Source organism: Hemiscyllium ocellatum, chromosome 8, assembly GCF_020745735.1.
Source record: "Hemiscyllium ocellatum isolate sHemOce1 chromosome 8, sHemOce1.pat.X.cur, whole genome shotgun sequence".
Taxonomy (NCBI): Eukaryota; Metazoa; Chordata; class Chondrichthyes; order Orectolobiformes; family Hemiscylliidae; genus Hemiscyllium; species Hemiscyllium ocellatum.
This window is the reverse complement of record NC_083408.1, coordinates 27,871,812-27,893,002: the sequence shown is the minus strand read 5'-3', so window position 1 is coordinate 27,893,002 and position 21,191 is coordinate 27,871,812. Positions and strand designations below refer to the sequence as shown.

The 21,191-nt window shown below is 42.0% G+C and overlaps 1 protein-coding gene across 3 annotated transcripts in view; it reads left to right on the top strand.

The window, feature by feature from the left end:
• ino80 (INO80 complex ATPase subunit) overlaps positions 1-21,191 on the top strand; it is a 222,552-nt gene that overhangs the window by 174,680 nt on the left and 26,681 nt on the right. For all 3 annotated transcript variants that reach the window (XM_060828740.1, XM_060828739.1, XM_060828741.1), the window contains one exon: positions 562-689. In XM_060828740.1, coding sequence (XP_060684723.1) covers positions 562-689 — 128 coding nt within the window. The remainder of the gene's footprint in view (positions 1-561; positions 690-21,191) is intronic.

The window sequence follows — 21,191 nt, the reverse complement described above, 5'->3', positions numbered from 1 at the left end:
GAAACCAATTACCTTAACATTATGCCCCCTCATGATAGACATTTCTACCATGGGAAAGTCTCTGGCTATCCACTCTAACTATGCCTCTCATCATCTTGTACACCTCTATCAAGTCGTCTGTAATTGGCTAGAGTGGAAAATTGGCTTGGGCTGTAAGCCCTAGATTAAAACAACTAATTTCAAAATGTGTTAAAGCTTGAATCACATTCAGCTTTCTTTGGGGTCAGCTGATTCCAGGACCCTGTGTTTGTCAATGTGGTTCTTTGTCTGATGATCTGAGCTGAGCTTTCAATTAGTTTTGAAAAGTATTTTGGGGATAGAGGAGGGTTGCATTGAGTGATGCTAGGTCAGGATTGGATTTGATGCCTATGTTGATAAATGTACTACCAACATGCACTACACCACTTCATATGGTAGCTACTTAGTACCCCTGGAACTGTATCCTGGTAAGGGCCAGTGCTTTGGGAGAAAGTTCAGTGTGGTGGTGGTGAGTAGGATATAAATTTGAAGCCTGAACATTTGAGGTTTTAAAAAAAGTAAATATTTCCATGTTTCTTTCAGACAAAGAAAGCCTGATCACAGACAGTGGGAAGCTGCATACTCTTGACATCCTCCTAACACGGCTAAAAGCCCAGGGCCATCGTGTGCTTATTTACTCCCAGATGACACGTATGATCGATCTGCTAGAGGTGAGGAGTGATCTAGTTCTTCATAAGCTATTATTTGAAATTGCATAAGAACATACTGGCTGGAATTGTGACAAATAATGCTTTCTTCATTAGGTTTTAGTTTGGTGACTGCATCTTTTAAACTCAGTTGTTGTGCAGAGATCATTGAAGCCCAAGATCTGTACCTGCAGAATTGTGCAGGTATAAATTGTTATAAATTCACTGGCTATTGCATTGAGTGTGTCTCTCAATTTTCAGATGGTAGTCATTTCCGAACTTTGTTTTAGGCATGCCTATTCTTTTTGGAATTGAAGTAGCTCTTTCTTCCATGCCTGAGTGACTTTCTAGGAAATGAATAGTACTGAATTGATTGTTGGAAAATATCCCATGAGAACAGACATCACACATCTTAGGGAAGCAAAGAGGCTTTTTAGGAAATCTCAGCAGAGACTATTTCAACTGCCCGAAAGAAAGAGATATGGTGTATCATAAGAGTATTATCTACAAAAGACTTGGTTCTTAGCTGCACGTCTAGCTTACATAATTTTATCCAAGTGCGTCCTTTACCGAAAAGCAAGCTGACACTCAGCTCAAAGACAGCTTGCATTTGAGTCTTATCATATACTAGGATCTCCATTTCTAGGCCAGTATTGTGCATCCCTTCCTCATAAATTCCCTCTTTCCCACATTCTTATTCACAGGCAGTTAGATCAATGATGGCCGTTTGTTAGGAAAGTTTGTTATAATTGGCTTTGGGAAAACAGATCATTACAAGTTTATTCTTGTTTGATTAACTGACAAGATAATTAGTGTATCTGCATCCATTTTAAGACTTGGATCCCAGTACATAAGGATGATCATTCTTCACCCCATGGAGAGCCAGGGCCTATGAAAGATGGTGGGGACTGATCTACCAGTCAAGACAATTAACCAAACCATCTGGATTGATAACACATTCCTTAATTTGGACTAAATGTTTCCACATGGCATAATGGAGAGATGTAGAACAGATAATGTGAAATCTCTTTTGGATATGGAGGAGTGATGGGTCTGTGCTAGAACTTGTTCTTTTTGTTTATATGCAGGTTAGCTGCTGCTAGTACAGGAAGAGCATGTGGGACCTTGCAGCTGGATGTAGTGGTATATGATATAAAGGAGGCAGTTACAGTTTAATGCAAAGTATTGTATCAAGGAAAAGACTGCAACCATTTTATGCACTGCAAGCTGACACAAACATCAACGTGATAATGACCAACTCATCTGCTTTTGAGCCTGAAACTTTGAGACTTATGAAGCAAGAATGCTCCCAACTGAGTCATGGTTCCCAGGGTTCATTTGTTCCTTTAACAGTGATGTTTTTTAGTACTATTCTGGGACTTCGTTGCCAGTGCAAGTGAAGTTGTCTGATGAACCATGATCTCACTGAATGGGGGAGCAGACTCCATGGTCTGAATGGCCTACTTTTATTCCAGTCTTCTGGTCTTAACTTCAGTTTTCATACATTTTTTTTATTTGTCACAGAATATGTGACAAAAGCAGACATTTTATGCACACTTAAAGTCCTAGAATCGCACAACATAGAAACAGACCCTTCAGTCTAACGTTTCTACACCAGCCAGATATCCTAAACTGAAGTAGTCCCATTTCCATCTTTTGGCCCATTCTTCTAAACCCTTACTATTCATGGACCGATCCATATGCCATTCAAACATTTGTAGTTGTACTTGTCTCTACCATTTCCTATGGCAGCTCATTTTGGACATTTTGGACCGCCCTCTGCTTGACCAAGTTACCCCTCGTCCTTTTTAAATTTGTCCTCAAGTTTTGGACTCTGTCGCCCTAGCAAAAAGATAATGGCTATTCACCCTATTCATGTCCCTCATGATTTTATAAATGTCTATAAGGTCACCTATCAGTCACTGAAGCTCCAGGGGGAAAAGGCCCACCTATTCACCTCCCTCAAACCCTCCTGACCCAGCAAAATCTTTGTAAGTCTTTGCTGCACCCTGTCAACTTTAACAACATCCTTGTTAAAGGATGTCTAGAATTGTACACAGTATTCCAAAAGTGGCCTCACCTATGTGCTATACAGCCTCAACATAATATCCCAACTCTATACTCGCTGTATTGACCAGTGAAGGAAAGCTTTCCAAATTTCTGCTCTTCCCCACCCTATCTACCTGCGACTCCACTTTCAAGGAACTATGCATCTGCACCACCTGGTGTCTTTTTTTGACAACACTCCCCAGGACTCTACCATTTTAAGAGTATAAATCTTGCCCTGATTTACCTTACCAAAGCTTCTCATTTGTCTAAATTAAACTCAATCAGCCATTTCTTGTCCCTGTTAAGGTCCCACTGTAATCTTAGACAACCTTCTTCGCTGTCCACTTCACCACCAATTTTGTCATCAACTGCAAACTACTAACTATGTCTCCTATGTTCTCATCCAAATCAACTTTTAGAATTCCTCCCAACTTCTCCCACATTTTGCACTATAACCTTCTCTTTGTTTTTCCCTTATGCTTGTCCAACTTCCCTTTTTCTTTTCTTTCCAAACTATTCTATTCCCCTCAATTATCTATAGTCTTAAGTGCCACATTCGGGATTGGCTAGCTCAGTTGGTTTGCAGTGCAGAGTGAAACTAATAGCATGGGTTCAATTCCTGCACTGACTGAGGTCACAATGAAAGATTGTCCTTTTCAACCTGTCCACTGGCCTGCAGTGAATTCTCTCTGATGAGAGGAGCTCTGTGGTCTAGAAGGACTTTGTGACTTTTATCTATCTTAATGAATCTGCTTTGATCTTATTGAATTTTGGATCAGGCACAAGGGACCAAATGACCCACTCTCATTCGTATTTGTTATAGTTTTACTCTCACCTTTGAATAAAAGTTTTTGTGCTATCTCCTGTTGGATATTTTGGTGGATGTCTTAGACTGACACAGCATTTGAATTTTGCCTCACAAATGGACGCCTGTTCTTTTCATAGAACATGGAACAGTACAGCATAGTATAGGCCCTTCGCCCCTCAATGTTGTGCCAGTCTTTTGTCCTACTCCAAGATCAGACGAACCTACATTGTACTATCTTCCACGAGCCAATCCAAGAGTTGCTTAAATGTCCGTCTACTCCCACTGCTGGCAGTGCATTCCATGCACCCACTACTCTGACATCTTCCCTAAACATTTCTCCAATTATCTTAAAATAATGCTCGCTCCTGATAGACGTTTCCACCATGGGAAAGTCTCTTGCTATCCACTCTATCTGTGCCTCTCATCATCTTGTGCACCTCTATCAAGTCACCTCTCATCGTTTTTCACTCCAATGAGAAAGGCCCGAGCTCCCTCAACCTTTCTTCATAAGACATGCTCTCCAGTCCTAGCAGCATCCTGATAAGAGTTCTCTGCACCCCCTCTAAAGCTTCCACATCTTTCGTATTATGAGGCGACAGAACTGAGCACAATATTCCAAGTGTAGTCTAACCAAAACTCTCTCGATCTGCAGCATACCCTTGCAGCTTTTAAATTCAATTGCCCTGCTAATGAAAGATAACACACCACATGCCGCCTTAATAACCTTACCAACTTGGGTGTCAACTTTGAGTTATCTATAGAAACAGGCCCCAAGATCCTTCTGGTTCTCCACACCGCCAAGAATCCTGCCTTTAACCCTGTATTCTGCATTCAAATTCAACCTTCCAAAGTGAATGACTTCACACTTCTTTCCGAGTTGTACTCCATCTGCCAGTTCTGCATCCTGTCAATGTCCCATTGCAACCTACAACAGCCCTCCACGCTATCTGCAAATTCGCCTACCTTCGTCTTATCGGCAAACTTACTAACCCACCCTTTCACTTCCTCATCCAAGTCTTTTATGAAAATCACAAAGAGCAGAGATCCCAGAACAAATCCCTGCAGAACATTGCTAGTCATTGAGCTCTAGGCTGAATACTTTCCATCAATCACATCGACCTCTGTCTTCTATGGGCCAGCCAATTCTGTATCCAGACAGACAGGTTTCCCTGCATCCCATGCATCCTTACTTTCAGAATGAGCCTGCCATGGGGAACCTTCTCAAATGCCTTGCTAAAATCCTCGTACATTACATCCACTGCTCTACCTTCATCCTTGTGTTTTGTCACATCCTCAAAGAATTCGATAATATTTGTGACGTATGCCCATCACTAAGCATGACAATTATCTCTAATCAAAATCTGATTTTCCAAGTAATCATAAATTCTCTCTTTCAGAATCCTGTCTAATATTTAGCCCACCATATAAGACTGACTGGTCCATAATTCCCAGAATTATCCCTATTCCCTTTCTTGAACATTTCCCACTTTCCAATCAACGAGCACTATTTCATTGGACAGTGAGGATGCAAAGATCATTACCAAAGGAACAGCCATGTCGTCTCTTGTTTCCTGTAGTAACCTAGGGTATTTTCCATCTGGCCCAGGGGATTTATCCATCCTTACGTTTTTCAAATTTTTCAGCACATCTTCCTTCCTAATATCAACTTGTCCTAGCATACCGGTCTGTTTCATACTGTCCTCAGAAACATCAAGGTCCCCCTCAGTGAATACTGAAGCAAAGTATGCATTAAGGACTTCCCTTACTACTACCAACTCCCAGGCGCAAGTTCCCTCTGCTATTCTTGACCGGCCCTACCCTCACTCTGGCCATACTCTTGTTTCCTCACAAGTGTAGAACGCCTTAGGGTTTTCTTTAATCCTACCCACTAAAACTTTTTCGTGCCCCCTTGCGTCTCTAAGTCCATTCTTGAGTTCCTTCCTGGATACCTTGTAACCCTCTAGAGCCCCTGTCTATCCTTGCCTCCTCAACCTCAAGTAAACTTCCTTCTCCCTCTTGACTACTTTCCTTATCACTCAAGGTTCTTTCAACTTATCATCCCCTCCTTGCCTCAGTGCTGGACAGGTTTGTCCCACTATCAGTAAGTGCTTCCTAAACAAACTCCACATTTCTGTTGTGCATTTCCCTGAGAACATGTTCCCAATTTAGATGCTCTGGTTCCTGCCTAATAGCATCATAATTCCTCCTCCCCCAATTAAATACTTCCTTATACTGTCAGCACCTATCCCTCTCCATGATTATACTAAACGTCATGAAGTTGTGATCACTGTCACAGAAATGCTGTCCCACTGAGAAATCTGTCTCCTGGCATGGTTCTTTTCCAAGTGCCAAATCTAACATTGTCTCCCTTTCATCAGCCTATCTATATAATTGGATTAGATTAGATTACTTACAGTGTGGAAACGGGCCCTTCGGCCCAACAAATCCACACCAACCTGCCAAAGCACAACCCACCCAGACGCATTCCCCTACATTTACCCCTTTACCTAACACTACGGGCAATTTAGCATGGCCAATTCACCTAACCTGCACATCTTTGGACTGTGGGAGGAAACCGGAGCACCCGGAGGAAACCCATGCAGACACGGTAAGAATGTGCAAACTCCACACAGTCAGTCGCCTGAGGCGGGAATTGAACCCGGGTCTCAGGCGCTGTGAGACAGCAGTGCTAACCCACTAATAATGCGTCAGGAACCCTTTCTGGACACACTGACAAAAACTGCTCCATCCAAACTATTTGAATTCAGTAGGTTCCAATCAATATTAGAGAAGTTAAACTCACCCATGGCAACAACCCTGTTACTTCTAAACATTTCCCAAGTCTGCCTCCCAGTCTGCTCTTCCATGTCTCTGTTGCTATTGGGCAGCCTGTAGAATGCTCCCAATAAAGTGAGTGATCCTCTCCCGTTTCTGACTTTGCTTCATGCTGTCTCTGTAGACAAACCTTCCTCGACAATCTCCCTTTCTACAGCTGTGATACTATCCCTGATTTAGCAGTGCCACTCCTCCACCTCTTCTCCTTCCATTCCTGCCCCTATGATATCCAAGTCTTTGTAATGGCCACAACATCATAGAGCATGGATCAGTAATTGGGACTAAGTTCATCATTCTTATTCCAGATACTACTTCCATTAAAATAGATACTCTTTAACCCAGCATACTGAAAGCACCTTTGCCCTATCAATTGCCTCTCCCTTCTCACAGACTCTTTGCACACTGTATCTGGCTAATCATTACCTGCTGCATCATAAGATCCGTAGCTCCAGACCCGATTCCCCCTAACCACCACCACTACCAATCTACTTTAAACCCTCCTGAAGAGCTCTAGTAAACTTTCCACCCAGGATGTTGGTGTCCAGTTTAGGTGCAACCCATCCTTCTTGTATGGGCCCCACCTTCCCCAGAAGGTATCCCAAAGATCTGCATATTTGAAGTCCTCCCTCCTACACCAGCCCTGCAGCGATGTGTTCATCTGCACTTGTTCTCTATTCCTAGCCTCAATGGCACACGGAACCGGTATCAATCCAAAGATTACTACTCTCCTCAACCTGCCTTCTAGCTTCCAACCTAACTCCCTACATTCTCTTTTCAGGTGGACCTCCCTTTCGCCATCTGTGTCATTGGTACCAATGTGTACCACGACTTTTGGCTGCTCTCCCTTCTCCTTTAAAGAATCCTATAGACTCAATCTGAGACATCCATGACCCTGGTACCCAGGAGGCAACACATCATTTCAGAGTCTTGTTCGCAAACACACAATCTCCTGTCTGTTTCTCTGACGATTGAATCTCCTGTTAGAATTGCAGTCCTATTCTTCTCCTTTTCCTTCTGAGCCATGGAGCCAGGCTCAGTGCCAGAGCCATGGCTGCTGTGGCTTTCCCACGTGCGGTGGTATGTCATTCTGTTTCTCTTCTCTTCCCCACCCACCCCCACCCTCCCAAAATGGTATACTTGCTATTGAGGGGAATGGCCACGGGCGTTCCACACTGTCTTTCCCCATCCTGATGGTTACCCAGCTACCTTTGTTCTGTGACTTAGGTGTGACTACCTCCATATAATTTGTCTCTATCACCCCCTCACCCTTCCATGTGATCTGAAGTTCATCCAGTTCCAGCTGCAGTTCCCAAACACGCTCTGAGAGGAGCTGGAGTTGGTTGCACTTATAGAATCGTAGAGATGTACAACACGGAAACAGACCCTTCGGTCCAACTAGTCCATGCCAACCTGATATCCTAAACTATTCTAGTTCCATTTGCCAGCACTTGGGCCCAATCCCTATAAATCCATCCTGATGCCTTATAAATGTTGAAATTGTACCAGCCGTCGCCATTTCCTCTGGCAGTTCATTCCATACAAGCACCACCCTCTGTGTGGAAAATCTGCCCCTTAGATCCCTTATAAACTTTTCCCCTCTCTTCCTAAACCTACCCCCTCTAAGTTCTTTCATTACTATGAGCTGTAGTCTACCTAAAATTCTGAAACCAGGCTGCATTTAGCCTATTGTCCTAGTGTTGGTTCTTTGAAACGATTGCCCAACTGGTCCTGTTCTTTTTCATTTTCCCCATAAACCGTCAAGTTTTACCCCTTTAAATATTTATCAGATTTTATTTCATTAAATCTCTCCCTACTAAGCAGTATATTTCAAATCTTAACACACAGAATCACGCCATAATAGTTTGGTCACAGCCAAGAAGTAACCCATTCAGCCCCTTTTCTCTCGCTGTGTAAATATTTCTTCACTTCTTTCCCCCAATTCTTTTTCCAATTTCCTAAAATTAATGTCCCTTGCTTACCATTCCCATGGACTGTGCAAAAAGCTCTTTTTTCATTTTATGAAGTTCATCCAGCTCAAGCTGCAGTTCGGAGTTTGAAAAGTCAAATTTCAAACAAATGTTTCTGCTCCAAGGAGAAGAATCCCAGCTTCTTGCAGGTGAAGTCAGCAGGGACACCAATGGTGACCCTTACCTCGCACATCCTGCAAGAGGAGCATGCAGCTGACCTGGCTTCCATACCCTCTGCTGTAAATTACTAAGAGAGATTGGATAAATGGGGAAAAAAAATACAAAAGCTTTACCTTACCAAGCCTCCACACATGGTCTTTTATTTTGGCTAGAGGAGGACATCGGGTGGGAGACACCACACATGTAGTGTCTCTGGTTTAGCCACAGCCCAAATATATCAGTCCATGTGTTCAGCGTCCATGACTGCATCCACTCCTGTTGAGCCATTTGCTTAGCTTATTCACAAGGTAAGTCTTTAACAACTTCCTGGCAGCCCCCTGGTCCTTGATCTCGCTGCTCCTGCTGCAAATGTAAATGAACATTTCCATCAAAACTTTTTCATACTTCTCAAAATCTCTATTAGATCACTTCTCAACCTTTTGAGAAGAGGCCAGTTGCATTCATCCTTTCCTTTGATGGATATAATCTTAAACATGTTTTGCACCTCTCCAATGCCCTGTAAGCTCTTATAATATGGTGACCAGAACATTACACTGCATTCAATTGATGGCTAACTAAGACTTATTAGCCTAACTCTAAATAATAATTGGTCCTGCAGCTATTATTTTACAGCTCCTACTATATACTTGCTGAATTCCTGTCCCTCGCCCCTTGCAGCAAATAGTTTGGAGGCATACCTGGCACATGGGAAAATACTGTTGTTATTGGTGGGCAGTCATCTCAGCTCGAGAAAATTTCTGCAGGAGTTGCTCATGATAGTGTTTTCAGCCCAACCATTTTTAGGTGCTTCAACAACCTTTTCATGAAAAAGACACAAGTGGGCGCATTGACTGTTTATGTTGGTTACAAGTGTTGAATATTTGAAAGTTGATGACAGCAATAGGCAGCTAAGGGGGAGTTAAGGCCACTAGCGAATCAGCTAACATCTTATTCTTGATGGGTTGAATAGCCTAAGCTTTCTGTTACTTAATTTTATCGGAGTGGAAACATGGGAACAAATTAAGGAAATTGAGTAAAAAAGAATTCATAAAATTAACAGGACAGAAGAGTCACAGTGATCAAAATTGTCATTTCTACAACAGAAATTCAACTACTACTTCAGCCAATGTTTATGGAGCCGACAAAGAGCGGTTTACAACTGGGTCCACTCATGGATAATGAAACAGAGCAGATGAGAATTAGGGGAACATCTCGTAATAGTTATCACAACATAAAATGCTTTTAAGATGATTGAGGGCATAATAAGGACCAGTTATAACCGATGATCAAAACACAAACTCAGCCACAAATGTATTCAGTGATGCAGCCGTCAATGTTGTTTGCAGAAGAGAATTCCAAAGGTTAGCAGTTCTCTCACAGAAAACAGTCTTCCTCAATTCCGACTTAAGTAGTAGGAGAATCTTCATGTTTAAACTTTGCCCTTAGTTCCCAAGGGGAATATTCTTTCAACATCTATTTATCAAGTCTCCTCAGAATCTTAGGTTAAAACTTCAGTCTCTGATCCGAATGAATACACATTTTCTCATATGACTACACCAGCCCAAGAATCAGCTAAATGTAATTTCTCACCAATGCCCTGTTCAAGACTTCTCTACTTCTATCCTCCCATGTCCCTTGGAACGAAGGCCGACATTCCATTTGCCGTCCTAATTACTTGTTGCACCTGCAGGCTAATTTTGTGGTCCATGTACAAGACCACCCAGACTCCTTTGTATTACACTATCTCTCCATTTATGTTATATTCTATTTTACTCCAAATACCAAAGCTAGACAGCCTCTTAATTTCCCACATTAAATACCATCTATCAATTTTGCTGACTTGCTTCATTTATCTATATCATTTGACAGATTGTTTTGTCACACAGGGAGACCAGAATTGTGTACAGTATTCCAAAAGTGGCCTAATTAATGTCCGGTACAGCAGCGACATGACCTCCTAACTCCTGTACTCCATACTCTGACCAATAAAGGCAAGCATATCAAATGCTGCCTTCCCTATCCTATCGACCTGTGACTCTACTTTCAAGGAACTATGAACCTGCACTCCAAGGCCTCTTTGTTCAGAAGCACTCCCCAGGTCTTTACCATTGTATGTGTGAGTCCTACCCTGATTTGCCTTTCCAAAATGCAGCACCTCACATTGATCGGAATTAAACTCCATCTGCCACTCCTCAGCCCATTTGGCCATCTGATCAAGATCCTGTTGTAATCTGATGTCCACTATACCTCCAATTTTGGTGTCATCTGTAAACTAACTTACTGTACCTCCTGCATTCACACCCAAATCGTTTACATAAATGATGGAAAACTGTGGACTCAACATTGATCCTTTTGGCACGCCACTGGTCACAGGCCTCCAGTCTGAAAAGCAACCCTCCACCACCACCCTGACTTTTAGCTTCAAGCCAGTTCTTTATCCAAGTAGCTAATTCTCCCTGGATTCCAAGTGATCTAACCTTGCTAAACAGTCGAACCATGTTGAAATTCACATGGATCATGTCCACCACTCTGGCCTCATCAATCATCTTCGTTACTACTTCAAAAAACTCAATCAAGTTAGTGAAACATTATTTCTCATGCACAAAGACATGTTGAATATCCTTAATCAGCCATTGCCTTTGCAAATACATATAAATCTTGTCCCTCAGTATTTCCTCCAACAACTTACTCATTACCAATGTCATGCTCACTGGTACAAGCTTTTCCTTTCCATCTTTCTTTAACAGTGGCACCACTTTAGCCAGTCTTCTGGCCCCTCACCTGTGATGATTGATGACCAATATCTCAGCAAGGGGCCCAGCAATGACTTCCCTAATTTCCCAGAGTTCTAAGGTACACCTGATCAGGTACTGAGGACTTAACCACTTCATGCATTTTAAGACATCTATGTCCCCGCATTCTGTATCTCTCTTGTCCTCCTCCACAGTAAACACTAGTGCAAAATACTCATTTAGTATCTCCCCCATCTCTTGAGGTTCCACATATGGGACAGCATGCTGAACTTTTGTCCTTAATGTCTTTTTAAATCCTTTGGGGTTCTCCTTAACCCTGTTTGCCAAAGCTGTCTCATATCCCCTTTTTGCCTTCCTGATTTCCGTCTTAAGTATACTCCTACTGCCTTTATACTCTTCTCAGGATTCACTGAATTTCTGCTTTCTAAACCTGCCATTTGCTTCCTTTTTCTTAATAAAAACTTCAATTTCTCTAGTCAACCAGCATTTCCTACACCACCTGTAGGAAACATAGTGTCTCTGGACACTTGTTATCGCATTTTTGAAGGCTTCCCATTTTCTAGCCATCCCTTTCACTTGCGAACAATTGCCCCAATCAACTTTTGGATGTTCTTCCTTAATACTGTCAAAATTGGCCTTTCTCCAATTTAGCACTTCAACTTTTAGATCTGGCCTATCCTTTCCCATCACTATTTTAACACGAATAGAATTATGGTCACTGACCCCAAAATGCTCCCCCACTGACACCTCAGTCACCTGCCCTGCCTTATTTCCCAAGACTAGGTCAAGTTTTACCTGTAGTAGGTACATCCACATATTGAATCAGAACATTTTCTTGTACACAAAACAAATTCGTCTCCATCTAAACCCTTAACATTATGGCAGTCCCAGCCTATGTTTGGAAAGTTAAAATCCCCTACCATAACCACCCTATTATTCTTATTGATAACTGAGGTCTCTTCACAAATTTGTGTCTCAATTTCCTGCTGACTATTGCGGGGGTCTACAGTACAATCCCAATAAGATAATCATTCCTTTCTTATTTTTCATTTCCTCCCAAATAACCTCCCTGGATGTATTTCCAGGAATATCTTCCCTCAGCACAGCTGTAATGTTATCCTTTATCAAAAATGCCATTCTCTCTCCTCTCTTGCCTTCCTTCCTGTAGCATTTGTATCCTGGGATATTAAGCTGCCAGTCATATCCATCCCTGAGCCATGTTTCTGCAATTGCTATGGTATCCCAGTCCCATGTTCTGAACTGTGCCCTGAGTTCATCTGCTTTCCCTGTTAGGTCTCTTGCATTGAAATAAATACATTTAAATCATCAGTCCTACCTCATGCTCTGCTTTATTCCTGCTTACCCTGACTGTTCGATTTGCTCCCTTTCCCAACTGTAGCAATCTCAGACTGGTCTCTTGCCTCACTATCTCCCTGGGTCCCAACTGCATCCCCCTCCAAAAAAATTTAAACCTAGCAAATCTGCCTGCCATTATATTAGTCCCCTTCCAATTCAGGTGCAATCCGTCCTCATTATACAGGTCACTTCTAGCCGAGAAGAGATTCCAATGATCCGGAAATGTGAACCCTTCTCCCATTCATCAGCTCCTCAGCCACAAATTCATCTGGTCTGTCTTCCTATTCCCACCCTCACTAGCTTGTAGCACTGAGAGTAATCCAGATAGTACTACCCTCGAGGACCTTTTGGTTTTTAAATTTCTGCCTAAGTTTCTATATTCTCCCTTCTGAATCTCATCCTTTTCCCTTCCTGTGATATTAGTCGTAATGTCCACAATGACCTCTTGCTGGTCCCTCTCTCATTTGAAAATATTCTGCACTGCCTCAGAGGTATCGTTGATCCTGGCACCAGGAAGGCAACACACCATTCTGATTTCTTGCTGGTGGTCACAAACATCTGTCTGTGCCTCTGACTAAAGTGGTCCCCATCACGATCTGTTGTATTTCTTGCTAGTTTTCTCTCATTCTCCAATGTTTCCTGCTTTTTGTTTAATTTCCTTCATCAGTTTAAAACTCTTCCAATTTTCTGACCTGCCATTAATCTGTGCACATTTCTTTTCATTTGATATCATCCTGGTCACTGGATAAATATATGGACGAGAATGGATTAATGTAGTTTAGATGGGCTTCAGATCGGTGCATCGTCACGGGCCGAAGGGCCTGTATTGCACTGTATTGTTTTATGTTGACTTCCTTAATTACTTGAAATGGTCCATACTTCTCTTTAAGTCTCTCTCTTTCACAATGGAATATATCTTCTGGTTGTACTGATTCTTAAATGTCTGCCTCTGTTTCTTTCTGATCTTACTGTCTAACCTATTTTACCAACTCAGTTATTTAAACCCTCAGACTGTGAAATTCTCTTGTGATTACTTTTACCTAGAAGATGCCTTACTGTGAGGTCATAATTAATTAATCGTGTTTCGCTACACATTACTGGATCCAAATAGCCTGTTAATTTGAGAATGTGATGTTCTGAACAACTGTCTCTTTTTTTGGTTTCATTCATTGGCTGTGAGCATTTATTGTTCCTCTCTAGTTACTCTTCCAAAGGTGGTGGTGAGCTGAGCTCATCCTCCACACTAGCTTTGCCAACTTGATTCATATGATCCACATTGTTAAAATCTCCCACAGTTATTGCAGGATCTTTTCCTCTTATTGCCCATATTATGTCATGGTGTACTGTAGGACAATATAAATCTAATGTTGTGGCATCAAGAAGGTAGTTTAAACTGCCATTTTTTTACTTAGTTTGGGTGAAGCAAGAAACAGCTGATTCTGCATTTTGATCCTCCCAATTTGCTTGTGGTTCAAGTAGGAATCCCGAGATTATGACTCTGTCACTGTCCTTTTACACTTTCACATTTAGCTGTTCATTTTCCCTCTGTATGACCTCTTTATTCGCCCTGCTTATGTTACTGGTACTCATGTGGGCCACCGCAAACTGCATTTGTCCCCACAAAAATGCCATACCTGTTAAACAGTTGAAAGGCCGGAAGTTGCTTATTGCTTCTGGGTCCCCCATATCTGCCTCTCTTACAGTTCAAACCCTCTTGTCAGTAATCATGGACCAAATCTGAACAAGTGTGGCAATTGCCATGAGCGAATCATTTTGCACATCCGAATGCATGATGATATCTGAAGTTCGGAGCCCAACTCAAATACTGAGTCAAGTTCCTTAATAGTCAGATGCAGCAGATGTGTTTGCTGCATAGCTCACAGATATCCACTGTATCCATATACTACAACTATGCATCTCTTATCTTGCCATCTGTTTCTTAAGTTTCAAATGTTTTGAACAGCACCCAATCATTATCCTAAGTTATAAGAAGTGTAACTAGTTATACTGTATATCACTCATAGTCTCTCGGTGTATTATTGGCCCCCAGGTTTGATATATTGGGAGCCAAGGTGAGGGACATAAATCACCTTCCTGCACCTATTTCCTGCTTCCAGGCTTCAGCTTCTGATCTTGTTGTCTTCGGCTCCCGCTTTTGCGCTGCTTCCTTTTGTGAAGGTCACAAAAGCACCTTCATATTTACTCCACCATATTCTCAGATTTAAGGACCTGGTTTTGCTGTGTCCACTTTCCAGTTGCCACTTTGCTGTGACTTATTTTGTGCATTTGTCAAACTTCCTTTATTTATACTTGCTCACCATCTGATGCACTGAGTCAGCCACTGCTGGTAAGAGAACCAGTGTAAACTAGTCATTGCAGCTGCCTGTTTCACTATTACGTGGTCTCTTGACTACCCCGGTTCGTGTGATTGATCTTTTGTTTTTTACTTCTGTCCACATGGATTTTGTTTGTGGTTCACCAATAGCTATAATTTCATTCTACTGTGTGTGTTATCTCAAATAAACAGAGCTAAGACAGCTCTCTTCCATTTTCATATTTTCTATGTATATTATGCCCAATAGTGTTTCATTCCCAGTTTTGGTATTCCCGTAATGAATCCTGTAATATTCCCCAAATTGCTGGAGGAATTCTGCTCTCGCAGCATCTGTGGAGAAAGAAACATGAGTTAACATTTCAATTCCAATGACTTCTCATTGGATTGTGAAGAAGTGTCATTAGATTTGAAATGTTAGTTCTATTTTTCTGCTGAATTTCTCGAGCATTTTCTGTTTTTATTTGAAATTTTCAGCGTTCACGGTATTTTGTTTTTGTGGTCTTTCTGGGTGTTATATTAATGTCTCTATAATCCTTATATCAGAATCCTCAATTTATTGTTGCCTCCAGTTCTATTGATTCATTACGGACAAAAATAGCAATGATGTTTTTCTTTGATCTATTGATGTTTGTTGTTGGGGTCAGTTTTATTGAGATTTCGGACAAATCAATCTCATTTAACAGTCGCATAGGTTAGACCTTTTATCATTTTTCTTTCAATTTACAAATTATTTGTCTCATTATAAAGTAGAAAGCAAAATATTTTACTTGGCATTCAGTGATACTGGTACCGTCAAGGTAAATGAAATAACATTTGCAGGGAGTGGGTAAATGTCACATGGTTGAGCATTTCTTAATCAAAACCAATGGAATCCATTGTTATGTGACCAAATCTTCCAGAATGCATCAAACCTGAATTGACCATCCAAGTTCCACTTGGCCTCCTGCTCAATCCCTGAGTATGAATTTACAACTTAGGAACAGGAATAGGTTGTTCAGCCCTTTAGGCCTACTCAACCATTTTATAAGATCATGGCTGATCTGATTGTGGCCTCAACTCCATCCAACCACTTCGGTTTAACAGCCTCAGAAAAATTCAACTATGACCCAGCCTCCACCGCTCACCAGCGAAGAGAATTTCAAAGATCAACAACCTATCAAAACAAAATAATTCTCTTTACTTTAAATGAGTTACAAACTCTAAGCTTACTTCCCACCTACTCAATTGCTAAGCCTCTTGCCCCTTGCCATTCTGCTCATGTTGTTCAACTTCTGCTTTCCACAGAATGGTGTCTGTCAACGCTTCCTCTCCCTCCCACAATCTGCTCACACTCTTTGCCCTTTTGGCCTGTTTGGCGCCTCTATCCATCTCCCCAGCATCCTTCTCATTTTCTCCATCCTGTACTCATACCCACCCCAAACCTCCAGCCCGCTCGCCAGTAACTGACTTTGTTTTCCTGCTTCTCTCCGCTCTGCCTCTCCAGCCTCAACTGAATTGAATATTCTCAGATTTTATTATAAAGGAATTGTTCTCTTCCTTTCGAGACACTTTGCTTTATCCTTTAGGAAGTCTATGTGTAGTGTTCTCGTGCAGTATATAACCATACTTTTCTCGTGTTTAATTAGTGAATTCCTGTTAATTGACAGCTTGTTTCTGCTTATTAGTGTGAGTTACCTGCTTTCAATTGAGTTTGAGATATTAGAAACAAGTCCTGTCTTTTTTTTTACTGGAAGGTTAATTGTTTTCAAAAAATTCTGAATATGGGCTGTGGTTTGGCATTGTCCCAGTCTAATTGAAAGAGTGGGAATAGAGTCAGAAATCTACAGCACATCAAAAGAACCTTTGGCCCATCTTTATCCTGTGCTGGTCAAAAGCAACTACCTAATTACTCTAATCCCCTTTTCCAGCACTTGGTCCATAGCCTTGTATGCCTTTGCATCACAAGTGCACAACCAAATACTACTACAAACTCACCATCCTTACAACCTGTGAGTTCCAGATTCCCACCACCCTCTTGGTGAAAATGATTTTCCTCACATCTCCTCCATATCTGCACCAATCAACAAAGATATAACTATACTAATTCTATTCTGGGGTGGTGTGAGGGGTGGGGAAATGAGGAAACTGTTGAAATCCACATTGATCCCATGTGGTTGGAGGGTCGTAAGGCGGAAGATGAGGCGTTCTTCCTCTAGGCGTCAGGTGGTTAGGTGTTGGCAATGGAGGAGGCCTAGGACCTGATGCCTGGAGGAAGGATGCCTCATCTTCCCACTTAGGACTCTCCAACCACATGGGATCAATGTGGATTTCACCAGTTTCCTCATTTTCCCCTTCCCCCACCTTATCACAGATCCAACCTTCCAACTCGACATCACCCTCATGACCTGTCCTACCTGTCCATCTTCCTTCCCACCTATCCGCTTCACCCTCCTCTCCAACCTTATCACTCTTACCCCACCTCAGTCTTCCTATTGTACTCTGAGCTATCTTCACCCAACCCCCCCCCCCCTCCCATTTGTCTCTGCATTCCCTTGGTTCACAAGCCTTATTCATGAGAAGGGGCTTTTGCCCAAAACATCAATTCTCCTGCTTCTCTGATGCTGTGTGACCTGCTGTGCTTGTCCAGCATCTCACGCCTGAATCCAATCTCCAGCATTTGCAGTCAGAAATGTACAGCACAGAAACAGACCCTCCGGTCCAACTCGTTCATGCCAACCAGATATCCCAACCCAATCTAGTCCCACTTGACAGCACCTGGCTTATATCCCTCCAAATCCCTTCCATTCATACACCCATCCAGATGCCTTTTAAATGTTGCAATCGTACTAGCCTCCACCAGTTCCTCTGGCAGCTCATTCCATATATGCACCACCATTAGCATGAAAAAGTTGCCCCTAGGGTCTCTCTTATATCTTCCCCCTCTCACCCTAAACCTATGCCCTCTAGTTCTGGACTTCCCCCACCGCAGCGAAAAGACTTTGTCTATTTATCCTATCCAAGTCCCTCATGAATTTATAAACCTCTGATGCTCCAGGGAAAACAACCCTAGCCTATTCAACCCTTCCCTACAGCTCAAATCCTCTAACCCTGGCAACATCCTTGTAAATCTTTTCTGAACCCTTTCAAGTTTCACAACATCTTTCCAACAGGAAGGAGACCAGAATTGCAAGCAATATTTCAACAGTGGCCTAACCAATGTCCTGTATAGCCGCAACATGTCCTCCCAACTCCTGTACTCCATACTCTGACCAATAAAGGAAAGCATACCAAACGCTACTTTCACTATCCTATCTACCTGCGACTTCACTTTCAAGGAGAAATAAACCTGCACTCCAAGGTTGCTTTGTTCAGCAACACTTCCTAGGACCTTACCATGAAGTGTATAAGTCCTGCTAAGATTTGCTTTCCCAAAATGCAGTATTTCACATTTATCTAAATTAAACTCTCGTTATCTCATTTCTGAAGGCTTCTCATTTTCCAGCCGTCCTTTTACCTGTGAACATCTCTGCCCAATCAGCTTTTTAAGGTTCTTGCCTAAAAACGTCAAAATTGGCCTTCCTCCAATTTAGCTCTTCAGCTTTTAGATCTGGTCTATCCTTTCCCATCATTATTTTAAAACTAATAGAATTATGGTCGCTGACCCAAAATGCTCCCCCACTGACCCCTCAGTCATCTGCCCTGCCTTATTTCCTAAGAGTAGGTCAAGTCTTGTACCTTCTCTTGTAGATGCATCCACATACTGAATCAGAAAATTGTCTTGTACATACTTAACAAATTCCTCTCCAGCTAAACCTTTCACATTATGGCAGTCCCAGTCTATGTTTGGAAAGTTAAAATCCCCTACCATAACCACCCTAATATTCTTATAGATAACTGCGGTCTCTTCACAAATTTGTGTCTCAATTTCCTGCTGACTATTGGAAGGGTCTACAGTACAATTCCATTAAGGTGATCAGTTCTTTCTTATTTCTCAGTTCCACCTAAATAACTTCCCTGGATGTATTTCCAGGAATATCCTCCCTCAGCACATCTGCAATGCTATCCCTTATCAAAAATGCCACTCCCCTCCTCTCTTGCCTCCCTTTCTATCCTTCCTTTAGCATTTGTATCTTGTCCATCCCTGAGCCATGTTTCTGTAATTGCTATGATATCCCAGTCCCATGTTCCGAACTCTGCCCTAAGTTCATCTGCTTTCCCTGTTAGACTTCTTGCATTGAAATAAATGCAGTTAATTTATCAGTTTTACCTTGTTTTCTGCTTTATCCCTGCCTGCCCAGACTGTTTGTTCTCAACTGTAGCAGTCTCAGATGGAAATGCTTTCTCACTGTCTTCCTGGTAAGGTATAAACGAGGACTGCAGATGCTTGAAACCTGAGTCTAGATTAGAGTGGTGCTGGAAAAGCACAGCAGGTCAGGCAGCATCCGAGGAGCAGGAAAATCGCTTTTTCGTGCAAAAGCCCTTCATCAGCCCTTATTCTGGTAAACCACCTCTACTCTCAAGCAATCATATCCTCCCTATAACATGGTGACCATATCTTCATGCAGTATTGTAGCTGTGGTCTAATTAATGTTTTATACATAAAGTTCCAGCATAAGCACCTTGCTTTTCTTATTCTCTATCTCTGCAAATGAAGGCAGCCAAAGGGGATCCTGTCTCTTTAAACTGCCAATTATTCAGTTTGATGCTATGTTGAGCGAGCAAGTAAGGAGAGGGTCTGGTTCAGTGTGTGAGTGAGCAGAGAAACTGGTTCAAGTTGCTGGTAGAAAGGCAATATCAGCTTGTGTCAAAACTCAGCAAAAATCTAGAAATTCAGTAATTAAAGTTTCAGCTGTTTTCAGACTAGGTCCCATTAGGCAAGTTATATGTTTGCAAACAACAGGCTTGGAGTGGCTACAACTTTGTAGCGACGGGAAGGGGAAAGGCAGTAAAGCATAGGCCTGGGCAAGATCAGTTTGTAAACAGGCTGCAGTTATTGACCAAAAGTCCACTTGGCATGATTAGTACCCTGGAAAAATGCCCAAAGTGCTCAGGAACCCCAATGCTCCCCAGTCTATTCCATCTTTTCAGTTAGTCTATCTCTTTGCTTTCGTTTTGTCTTACCACCACCCCACCCTCCCCACCCCCTTCTCTGTACCATCGTGTTACTACAATAATAATTTACGTTTATTGAGCATCTTTAATGTATTAACATGTGCCAGGGTGCACATCTAAACAAAAAATTCTCACCAAACTCATTTGCCAATCTTAGTTGGTAGCACTCTTGGCTCTGAGTTAAACTTGTGTGTTCAAATCCCAGTTCAGAGACTTGAGAACAGAAGTCTGGGTTGACACTCCACTGCAGTACTGAGAGAGCATGGTCTGCAATTGGAAAGTAAAAGTGATCTCCAGTGTGCACCCACAGACCTATTAGTTACCAATGCAAAGTTTTGAATAAGAATGGGGAAATTCTGCCAGTGTCCTGACCACCATTTAATCCTCAATCAACGTCACTCGTCATTGAGAGCTTGTTGTCGATAAATTTGCTGCTGTATTTCATTGGCTGCAGAGCAGTTTGGAAAGTTGAGATTTGGAATGGTATTCTATAAATGCAAGTTTGTAATTTTCATGTGATATTAGTAGAAGTGACCCGTAGATTTGTCAAATTGCTATTTTAAGCATCCACTTTTCTTTTAAATGCTGAGAGAGTTGGAGAGGTTTAGGGAGAAGCTTTCATTTCTTCCATCTTGAAGAGCTGAAGGCACAGGGTTGACCAAGGGTTCGGAGTTGGAGGAACATGGATCTGTGAGAGTTGTAGAGCTGGGGAGGATACAGTGAAGCTCCTGCCTAACAGCTCATTGACAAACCCACTGAAATTTATTACCAATAACACATGTTCATGGAAACACAGTATGGAATAGGTGGATCATTGCTTGAAAAACATTTATTTTTGTCTTTCTCATTTTACCCAGTTGCCTTCAGTCCCATATTTTGTTGGGAACAAGTCACACGTTAATGAGAAGCTTACTTACCTGTACAAGTGACTGGATCTGGTTGGGTTAAAAATGCCAACTTTACAGGAGGATGAAATGTTTGTCCCAGACCAGCCAGATTTTATTGATGGGCACTGCAGGTTCATTGCGCCTACTCCTGCTCCTAAATACTCTGTTTCTGTATTAGTGTCTTCATTATGCCAGCAAGGTGCTGACCAGTGCTGGGATGCACTTCAAGACACCAGCAACCCTCTAGGACATCTCTCAAAGTGAACTTGACCATGTACTTGCTGAT